Source organism: Cyprinodon variegatus, unplaced genomic scaffold, assembly GCF_000732505.1.
Source record: "Cyprinodon variegatus isolate N-32 unplaced genomic scaffold, C_variegatus-1.0 Scaffold76, whole genome shotgun sequence".
In the NCBI taxonomy this organism is placed as follows: Eukaryota; Metazoa; Chordata; class Actinopteri; order Cyprinodontiformes; family Cyprinodontidae; genus Cyprinodon; species Cyprinodon variegatus.
Window position 1 is genome coordinate 623,285 of NW_015150529.1, and position 11,190 is coordinate 634,474.

Below are 11,190 nucleotides of genomic sequence, written 5' to 3' on the forward strand. Positions count from 1 at the left end.
GTTGAAGACCCCTGAGTTAAACAATTGATGCAGTAAAGATAACAAATAACATTTCTTTTTTTTCCCATAAGATCAAATCTCTTTTTGTTTGAATGTTATCATATTTAAGTGGAACAGTACTTCCTGCATGCTGCAACTATTTTATTGTGTCTCATAAGAGTTGTTCCTGTGTTAGCTTGAGAAAGCTCTAGTTTTAATCTGTCCAAATAGTGTCGGATATGCAACTATCTCTCTCTTTTTTACAATAATACCAAATTTCGATGTAAAATTCCTAAGAATGAACATGAAGCACTGTATAATAATAGAAATACAGCTAATAACTGGATTGGGGACAGTCGTGTTTCTGCCCCCTCCAGTTACATCACACCAGTTGTCCCAGTAGAGCAAGACTCCACTCACACTAAATGGATCCTTTATTAATGTCGGAGGCTCAGCTTGCACGCTGCACACAGGGATGGCGGAGTGTGTGTGTGTGAGTTTACCGCATTGAAGAGCAGTTGTCGTTGACAGCTGCACGAGTGCAGGAGAGAAAGAGTCAAGTGGCTTCAAATAGCCGTCGTTCCTCTCATTCATCAGACGCCTGCTCTTCTTCTTCTAAGCAGCCACTGGTGTGAAGTTTACATTTTTTCATGTTGACACTGTCCTGGAAATGTTTGCAAGGTCATGATTCATAAAATGTTCAGATAAAAAATACATTAAAACAGACTGATCAACTCTTCAATCAGAAATCATTACAACAGCATTCTCCTTTAGTCATATTCTAAAGGTTTTGGACGGAGAGAAAAATATCTGACACCATCCAAATAACTTCTTTTAACTTGAATTATTGCCTTTCTTTAAGCCATGTGTAAATTAGTGAGCCTAAAACCTATGGAAGCTGCAGAAGAGAGCAAATCAATCTAAAGAAATCTGCTGTGATTGTTTTATATTTCTAAAGCCGTCAGTTTTACACTGCAAAAAAAGTAACCGTCCAACTAAGAATCTAAAACTAAATGTCTCTTGTAAGCCAGAAAAGAAGAATCTATTTAGAGTTTAATATTAAATATAAGTAAATGTTAGATACGAACCTTTGATTTAGAGTAACAGCTCACTAAAGAATTAAAGAGACACTCTTACATCTTGTTTTAAAAAGCACATAAACCTAATAAAAACACTGGAAAAACAATCTATAAATAAGTAACAATTTCTTATATTAAGTGTATTTACCCTTAATTTGAGTAGGTAAATTAGATAGTTTGCCAATTGAATGAGCATTTTTACTCTTAAAATACGATTATTAGATAAAATGCACTTAAAATAAGACAATGTAATTGTGTTTTCTTATTTAAAGAGTAAATTGTCTTGTTCCATTGGCAAAATGTCTCTTTGACCTCCTCAATCCAAAAAAAATGCACTTATTTTAAGAAAAACTGACTGCATTTGTTCTTGGATTTGGATTTTTTTCTAGTGAAATAATGAGGACATGTAAAATATTTGAAACTTCTAATTAAAACTATAAGATATTTTTTCAGTTTGTTCTAAGCCTTATTTAAACAAAAAATGTAAAATTTTAGAAAAATAATATCCTTTGTTTTCAAAGTGGTTTGTATAAAAACATAAACAGCGGATTAATCACGAAATACTACATTTACATTAATCTGTGTGTAATGCTGATGCAAAATAAACAGGTTTAAATTAATTAATTAATAATATATTTACACCTAAGGTTTTTTTTATATCTGCCAGTCAGACTGAACAGGAAGTCTTCCTGAGCTCAATTTCACAGTGGACCAAAAATCAGGAAGTTTAAAGTATTTGCAGCAAAAATATTTATTTATTTATCTGCTCAACAATAAACTGAGCTTGTAATATTTGAAACAAATAAATACACTGGTCAGGTTCTTTCTAAAAAAGGGAATCTGTGTAAAGAAGCAGCCGTTTACACGTTTGACAGACTGAAAGAAAGGCCTTTAACTATTTTGGATTTAATTGAGATAAAAGGCTATTGTCAATAAGAGAACAGGATTTGCACCGCTCTCTCTTTAAAATTTCCTATTTTATTTATTTTAATCAATTTTGTAACAATTTTTTTGTGAAAAATGTTTTTTTTTTAAATGTATGGTTTCTTTCTTCTCCCGTGTCAACAAAAATTCATTTTGAGGATGCTGATTCCCTGTGGGATTCTTTTTTTTTTCTTCAGTCAACAAAACAACACATTAAATAGAAGCAGCTTCTATGAGCCATGCATATCTCTAAGTGAAACGGTAGGTTTCATAAGACCCCAAACTATAACAAATATTCTTCATAGCAAATTTTACTTTCGCAAAATTTCCCCGATCCAATTTAAATTGGAAATTGGAAATCTCCGTTTAAATGGACACTAAATAAAATAACCGGCTCATGACGTGTGCACAAATGTACCAAGCTTTCAATCAGATTAAGTAATTTAAGCAAGTGCAGAACTGTCTAATTTTCTGGAAATGCTTCAGTAACAGTAGAAGAAACTGCCTGTTTTTTAAACCAACCCGTACCGGCCGCTCATCATCAACTTTAGCTACTATTTGTTACTGTCCTGCACAATTCTTTCCCTATTGTTCTTCAGTCATGTCTGCTGATGTAGTTTTTTTACATTATCAACCTTATCACATCTTTGCATCCATACTTTTGTTTTTGATTGTCATTATAGTTAAGCTAAGGGCTCAGTGGTACCTTATGCTAATGCTTCGTTGCTACAGCTGAACAGGGCAGGTTGGCATGTTAATCTGCAAATTACATTTAGTGCCACCTCCTCCACCAAGGACCAAGGGAAAAATTAAAAATGTCACACATACGCAGTGGAGACATTTTTACTCCAAAGATCGTAATTGGTGTGTACATGAAAATCAATCAAAATGGCAATCTGCAAAAAAACACTTCTCTCTTTTAGAATTAAATTTCTTTCCGATTGGACCAAAACCGGTTTCCGAATTTGACTAGAATCTTCCGTCTGACATGGTTACATGAAACATTTTTTATCTGGTTAGGGACAAAGACGTCTGTAAATGTTTTTGTCCTTAACCACTCACCTGGTTCGTCGCTACCAGGTGGAAATTAATTAAGCTTCTGGAGAAAATATTTTTAATATCCATCATATATTCAACTGGGCCAATTAGATGTTGTAAAATAATATAACAAACTGACTTACCATACCTTTAATTTTTCACTCCTGACTGCCATAGTAGGTCTTTAGGAAATTTGCACACTTCAATTTAAACAATCATTTAATTCTTCAAGCTCTAGAATGACATCATTACGTCATTCTTATATTGGTGTTTACATAAAGAGCTAACCTGCTATTTAAAGCTTTTATGTATCATGCAGTTCCGTCTTTTTTTCTTTAAACTGGTTTATATTTGAATTAAGCTTTTTTAATTCTAAGATTCAAGCCCAGGTTGAATTTTATAAGAATAAAAAAAACACATCCTTCCCCTTATGCCTGTTTAAGCATAGCAAAAAAAAGTTTCTCTTTTAATCATCTATCTGTACACCTGCAGATGTTTCATTCTATTTTGCTGTTGTGACTAATCAATTTCTCTCTTGGGAAATAAATCAACTCTTAACTGATCATTGCACTATTGTATTACTGTCTTAACTTGTCAGTATTGTAACTTAACTTGTCAGTATATATATATATATATATATATATATATATATATATATATATATATATATATGTTTTCTATTCTGCAGCCACTGTTTGATTTTTACTGATCTACACTGGAAAAATTAGAATTCTAGATAAGTCATTTTTTTCTTAAAATAAGTGCATCTTAGATTGAGAAGGTAAAAGAGATATTTTCCCAAGGGAACAAGACAATTTACATTTAAAATAAGAAAACACAATTGCATTGTCTTATTTAAAGTGCACATAATCTAATTAACTTATTTTACTCATTCCATTGGCAAACCATCTCATTTACCAACTCAAATTAAGGGTAAAACCTAGTTTAAGGAATTTTTACTTATTTCTAGATCGTTTTTCCGGTGTATTATTGTGTTATGGTATCAAATTATAAGTCAAAACATTGGGTGCATTGTACATTAAAGTGTCAGATTCAGGGTATGGATACACATATATGACAAATTAAGCTGAATCTTATTTACATAGAAAGGAGCAAATTTAGAAACCATCACATCCTCTCAGCTGCAGAATGGGGCAGTTGTTAACAGTGTTGTATTGAGGCATTAAAAGGGTTCTCACTTGGTATTCTGGCTTCCTCCCACCCTCAGACAAATTAAACCTTTTATTATTTACTCTTAACTCTAAATTGCCCTCAGATATGAATATGTGTCTATAGAGTGGTGATCCCCTCTGGCCGACCTGTTCCTCATCCCACTTCTTGTATTTACCCTTAAATTGAGTAGGTAAAAGAGATGAAATGAGTATTTTTACTCTTAAAATAAATTAATTAGATAATACGCACTTTAAATAAGACAATGCAATTGTGTTTTCTCATTGTAAGTGGATATTGTCTTGTTCCATTGGCAAAATGTCGCTTTTACCTCCTCAATCCAAGAACAAATGTGCTTATTTTAAGAAAAAAATTAATTTTTTTCCCAGTGTATTCTAGAAATCTGAAAGTTAGAAGTCAGTAATTCTGATCTGAGAAGTGTATAGAGGGCTCACAATGGGCAAATAAAAAGAAATTAAGGCTAATCTGTAAGAAGTCAATTTTAGAGTGCAAATAAAAGCAAGGCTATGATTTTTGGGTAAATATGCATACAAAAAAATGAACAAAAAAAACAGATTATCCAGATAACTCGAGGACAAATAGACTTAACAAGAGCTTATTTCCCTGGGCTGGGAAAGCAATTGCCCAACCTGTAGTTATAAAATCTTATTCCCTGGAGATGCCCCCCCCCTCCCATCCAAACACACAAACACGCTGACAGACCACCACCCCATTACATGCACTGGAATGGCACCATCTGCACTTTATGTACATACAGTTTTATGCCCCTATCTGTCTTCTAAGGGTGGTTTATATTTATCCGTCTCTTCCATTGGTTTCCTTTATTTTCTTAAGTGTTTTTCCATTTTGTCTGCATATTTTAAATTCCTTCTAAACCAAGAGTCTCAGCAAAATGTAATGATGGTTTCATTTCAAATGCCCTAAATATTTCTTGAAAATATATATTTGCAAGGAAATAAGGCAAAAAAATCCTTTTTTTTTTTTTAAATCCATACATATAGCTATTTTTGAATAGTTAGGACACACACATAGAAGTTGCAAATAAAAGAAGCTTAATTGTTGGGAATTAAATGAACATCTTGATTCATCATTCTATCTAATTTCAGGAATATGCTTGTAGTTAAAAGTCCGGACAAAAATTCTTACTTGCGGAAATCTCTGAATCTTTAACTCTGAAATTTATTTACTTTGTGCAATACCATTAAAGACAATGTCAATTTACAGGGCATGAGATAGGATTTACAGTTAGCATGCTTTATCGTGATGCCATTTTCAAACCTTCTTAGAGGGTTTATGGGTCATACAGTGAGGCCTCTGATGAGGTTTGTTGTTGCAGTCATGGTTGAAAGTACTTCAGAAATCAGTAAAAAGTCCAACAAATCCCAATTTTGCAATCAACATTGAGCTGATATGTCCAATTGGAAGGTGACTCCCCAAACGGCAAAGTGTCCAGACTACTTCTGCTTTTATCGTCTGCCAGATCCTCTCCTGATCACCAGCACAGATTTTACCACCAGTCATAACACACTTCCAGCGTCTGAGCCCAGTTGGCCCAAGTTGGAAGGTTCTGCCAAGTCCTTCGAGAGCTCCTCTTGGAGTGTGACTCCACATGTGTCTCTGTCCGTCTGTCCCCCAGACGTTTCTTTCCAGCTTAGGAATGTAGTCCCTGTCTGTCACAGCACCACAGACTCTTGTCTTTGTCCGTATCGGTCCAGATCGGATTCCCTCCTGGCTTTCTGAGAGTCCACTTTTGTTTTAACGCTTGCTTTGCATCCATGCTGCCGGCGTTCAGCTCAGCAGGACTGCACTTCACTGCTGCTGCTGCTGCACAGTCCACCGTAACGCAGAGCTGCAAGCAGACCAGAAGCTGTTATACCCCCCCAAAAAAACACAAAAAAAACTGATTCCCGCCTCAGTTTCTTAGAGTAGAGTTGGAACGGAGACAAAAAGCCAAAACAGAAAGAGGAAGGTGAGGAAGAGTCTGAGCGCTCTCTAAAACCAGTACAAATCCTTGCTCTTATCCTGCGCCTGCAGACCTGAGAAAGAGGAGAAAGGAGGGAGGAAGAACAAGACAAGATAAAGGCAAGAAAAGAGAGATTAGATCCTGCTAAAAGCTGGTTGATAAAAGCAAAAGGAAGTGGCCCGAAGCAAAGAAGGGAAGAAAAAAGCAACAGCAGCTGAGAAGGGAGCTGACAGCTGGACTTAAGGTGCTGACTGACGGCCAGTTTGTTGGTTTTAAAGCACTCTGTGTAAGCTGATCCGGGGGACGGAAACAGATCTTCATTTAATTCTTGTTTCACACCATGAGCTTAGAATGCTTTTGATTTAAAAAACATCAACATATTAAGAAAAATCGTGATTTATTGTATTTTTCTTTTTTCGTCGAAACTGTCAAACCATCAAAGAAAAGTATTTTATCATAAATGTAAATGAAGAATCCAATAAATCTGAGCAAACATTGACTAGAAACCAAAAAAATGAACAATAAAGAATAAAGAAAAACTTTTTTTTTATATGATCTATTCCTGTGGAGACTGTAAAAATCATATCCAATCATATAAAAATGATCACAAAGGAAATAAAGATTTTTTTTTTCTTCAAATCCAATTCCTTATGTTCCCTAAACATTAACAGTATCAGTTCCCATGCCTGCATTACGATACAGGGAGGCAATAAATTAGCTTTGTGAAAAGTGCTTTGAGACACCAATTAATTGTCTGCAGGCGACGGTGCTCAAAGGGAACTCAATTTGGTGAATCGTTGATAAATTCCCGCCTAAAAGCTACATTAGTAGCTTCTCAGATTTAGCAACATTTATGAGAAAATTGCAACCATGTTTTTGTTTGTAGAAATTCATCCAGAAAAGTTTCTGCTAGCTTAACTTTCATCACTCTTCAAACTGAAATCTCTCTGACTGTTGTCTGTGAGATACTGACTGTTCATCCCTACTTCGCACGACCCCGAAAAACCGAACTTTTCAGTTGAGTGTAAAGATGTTTTAACCGATCCAACTTCAGGGACTAGTACCTGTGTCTATGTTGAGTCCGATCTCTGCTCCGGCTCCAGTGAAGGCACCGCTCCACGCCGACCCCGTCCCTGACTCCCCCTTTCCCCCCAGGTCACACGGCGAGGTGCTGGTTCCCGGCACGGAGCTGCCAGACGACAGCCTGTGATGCGACCTCACCGACGGCACCAGCAGAGAGCCGTACCTCGGGTCGAACGTCGCGCCGTACATCTCGTGAACTCCGGGACGAGTGTAGGGCGAGCTCTGAGTGCTTATGGCGCCCCCTAGCGAGTAAGGGTGGTGATGATGGTGGTGGTGGTGGTGTGATGGGTGCCAGGTGTCAGGGCTGGGCTGGTGCAGGTGGCTGTGCAGGGAGGTGGAGGAGTAAGGGTCCCCTGGGAAGGAGATCTCTGAGTGGGGGGCAGACAGAGCGCTGCCCAGCGTAGAGGAGACTGAGGGCTGGTAGGAGCTGTTCCAAAACGATGGAGGGAAACTTCTCTGACTCATAGGAAACGATCCATCTGAGAAAACACAAATTATGTGGCAATGAAGAAAAAAAGTAAAATCTTAGAATTGAACACCAGCAGCACATAAAACCAAAAGCAGTTCGCAAAAGGCAAGCTTCTCTTTAAAATCATGCAGCGAGGACATTTCTTAAATTTTGACAAGTCTGGAAATTGCTTGAGTAGTTTAGGTCTTGCTCTATGTTTAGTTTTAATTTCATATGTTTATTATATAAATATATTTTTTCCAAACAAAAAATAATTATACAAGTAATACCCAATTAATACTGTTATTTCATGCAACCAGATTTAATCCAATGAGGGTTTATGGTTTATAAAAATGAACCTCAGAGTAAAACTTATAATCGGTTTATCACTATTTGAACAGAAAACCTTAATTTAAGTGGTGGGAATTGTTTAATTGAGGCATAAAGAAAAGTGTAATTAGGTAACACAGAACAACAAAGGGATGAATCGATTTAGTGCCGCAGAGGTGGAAAAAAAATCCACAAAAAATACCATAAATTGTGCTTAAATAGAAATTATTAAATCTGCACCAGTCGATCAGCCAGAAATGGATCAGAAATGGCTCATTTTCCTCCTCGGCTGCAAGTTATTGCAAAGGGTCAATGTTTTTCTTCTACTCAAAAGGCATTTTTGGTCCATCACATATTAACTAATAGTGTGCGCTCTTAATTTGATTTTTCTTTGTGTTTGATGAAAAACAGTCAAAGCATTGCAACATATCAACAAAGAATTACTTTAATTCCTTTATTTAGTTTATGTTTGTTTTTTTTAAATCAAAACATCTAAAATAATCCGAAAAACTATTTGACATTTTTATCTTTCATCTGTCATTTTCTTTGGGAAAAAGAAATACAAATTTAAAGATAAAGATTGAAGTTTGCATTTCGGAACTAAAAGAAAACGAGAAATCTATAATGGGCAGTGAAAGTTGTATTAGTGCAGCTTTAAGAACAATTACTATAAGACTGCAGGCCAGATTATTCTGCAATGGAAAAAATCTAAATCTTAATAAGTCATTTTTTCTTAAAATAAGTGTATTTCTTCTTGAATTGAGGAGATAAAAGAGACATTCTGCCAATGCAACAATAAAATTTAGATTTAAAATAATGAAAACACAATTGCATTGTCTTTTTTTCAAGTGCATATTATCTAATTATCTTATTTTAAGAGTAAAAATACTAATTCCATTGGCAAACTATCTCATTACCTACTCAAATTAAGGGTAAATACAGTTAATTAAAGATATTTTTACTTATTTCTAGATCGTTTTTCCAGTGTGCTGCAAATATAACAGCATTAAAACTATATAAAAAGAAATTAAAACCCACTTAGAACCAATTACTGCAACATAATTTTTGCAACAGCTCTTTAGTTAGTTATCAAACAAAAATAGAGTTATAGAGTTATAGATATAATAGTCTCCCTGTTACTTATGGTTCTACATTTTTTTCCTATCCCGGTTTGGGTGAATGCAACTCACTTTAAATCTGCAGCTACAGTAGGCACAAAACCTCTTAAACCTCACAAAAAAAACAGACTTAGATCTGCAGTTTGGACTTCAGGTTAAAATTAGAACTGAAATGTCTGGAAAAACTATATTGAAATAGAAACTGACACAAAGTTCAGCTTGAACACTGCCTTCTTCCACGCACCTCTTGCAGCCTTGTGTCCGCTCGGCGGCGGGTACACAGTCGTCTGGCTGAGGGCTCGGCTGAAATGCTCGTCCACCACCGTGCTGATGTCACCCTGGAAGTAGGTGAAGAGTACGCAACGGGAGCTCAGGTACTCGGCACCCGGCGGCAGCTCCTTGTCCTCCTCTTTGATCGTCGGGGGCCCCGAGGGGCCGAGCCGGCTGCTGATCTCCTGAGGGTCTTGCATTTTAGAATACAAAGCCAGCTTCTGCAAAGGATAGAGAGTGTTGTTTGTTTTGATGCAACTTACTGCCTATTATTGCCACCCTAAAAAAGCCTTGACACCTGACCTGCAAACCTCATAAAAGTCTATTTTAGGAACTGGAGACATGGATGATGTTTAGTGTGAATTCCACATGGATTAACAAGGCAGAAACTTTAAGATGTTTTATGCCTCGATGTATCAGTAGATTAATGTGAGAATGCTTGAAGCTGATAACACTACTTTTTTATATATATATATTTCAGATACTAAACCGAAATGCATGTCCCATTCTTACACTTTAATGTCCAAACTTTCTGTAAAATCAACAATCAGCTGTGAAACAGTTTAATATGATGGAAACCTCATCCAAAAAAGTGTTTAGGTGACAGACGCTGTGAGTTCTCACACCATGGGAGATATGTCTGCATGATGACAAACAGCTTTTATGCAAAATCAAGGAGAAAAACTGATTAAAAAAAGTTTATAAACACTTGAAAACCCTGCTTGGGTTCAGGGTCCTGGCAGTCAGAATTTAAAATGAATTCTTGAATGAAAATGATCTGAAAATTGTTTCTTTTTTGTTTAAATAATCATCACATTATAACTAGGCTTTATATGTATAGTTATAATAATATGCAAACAGGAAGAAAGAATATTGCAATTGAAAATATATAAAAAAAATATATTCTATCAAATTATAACGCATTTGCAAAACAGAAAATTAATAATTAGGTAAAATTTGTATATTAAAAGTTTAAGTCCGAACTAATTAATTTATTTAAAATGTTTAAAATGATCCCTCAAAAAAAAGGACTTTTTATTTTCCTGCGAGCTGCACTTTTAAGAGTTTGAAGCGTTCAGAAAGTTCTTCAAAACATACATTTCTAAGTTGTGTTAACGAGGAAAAGGTCTTTAAATGATAAAGTTTAGGTAGGATCGGACCTGCTGACCGCTTTATTAATTAATAGTAAAAGAATCCGTGCAGAAGTGCTCCGTACCTGGTGGTGGTAGGGACTGTAGGAGCTGAAATAAGGCTGAGGACCGAACACTTGGTACATCACATCCAGGCAGCTCATGGCGAAGAACTCACCGAGAAGAACCAAACTTCATGGAGAGAGCAGCGCAGATTATACGGACAGAGGAATCACTAAAGACTAATCCGGTGCACAACTCCACTGCGCGCTTCCTGTGCGCTCTTTACGCACCGGACTGTGGCTCGGCTCAGTGACCGAGCAGCCCCACGCTGAACGCTCCCACTGCACACACCCACAGCCGCCAATCAGGAGCCAGAGCTCCACCCATGCCTTAATGGGATCTCAATTGCAAGACATGAAACAGCCAAGAAGCTCCTGCTGAGGAAAACTTTCTTTTTCTTTTTCTAATTTCTATTTTATTCTACGGTACAAAAGAGGATTAGGGCCACTGGAAAAAAAGGTTTACTGATTTTAAAATTTTATTTCAATTTAGTATGGGAAAAAAGTCAGAATTCTGACTTTTTTCTCAGAATTCTGACTTTAATCTTGGAATTTAATCTCAGAATTCTGACTTT

The 11,190-nt window shown here is 36.1% G+C and overlaps 1 protein-coding gene across 2 annotated transcripts; it reads right to left on the minus strand.

Annotated features, from left to right (window-relative positions):
* Nucleotides 1-5,357: 5,357 nt before the first annotated feature.
* Nucleotides 5,358-10,851, minus strand: vgll2 (vestigial like family member 2). 2 transcript variants are annotated; one of them, XM_015372809.1, is made up of 4 exons: nucleotides 10,640-10,851; nucleotides 9,398-9,644; nucleotides 7,239-7,736; nucleotides 5,358-6,247 (listed from the first exon to the last, which is right to left on the minus strand). In XM_015372809.1, the coding sequence occupies exons 1-4, from the start codon at nucleotides 10,715-10,717 to the stop codon at nucleotides 6,204-6,206; spliced, it is 867 nt and encodes a 288-aa protein (XP_015228295.1). In that variant the 5' UTR covers nucleotides 10,718-10,851; the 3' UTR covers nucleotides 5,358-6,203. The 2 variants fall into 2 exon arrangements, with proteins under 2 accessions (XP_015228295.1, XP_015228294.1); XM_015372808.1 differs by having other exon boundaries at nucleotides 5,359-6,060.
* Nucleotides 10,852-11,190: the final 339 nt, after the last annotated feature.

Excerpts from the sequence above, each read along its gene's own strand:
- vgll2 (XM_015372808.1), bottom strand. The coding sequence starts at position 10,717 with ATGAGCTGCCTGGATGTGATGTACCAAGTGTTCGGTCCTCAGCCTTAT. Across the intron at positions 7,737-9,397 it reads CGGACACAAGGCTGCAAGAG|ATGGATCGTTTCCTATGAGT; the intron begins GTGCGTGGAAGA and ends GTGTTTTCTCAG. Across the intron at positions 6,061-7,238 it reads CGGACTCAACATAGACACAG|CTCTGCGTTACGGTGGACTG; the intron begins GTACTAGTCCCT and ends GTCTGCTTGCAG.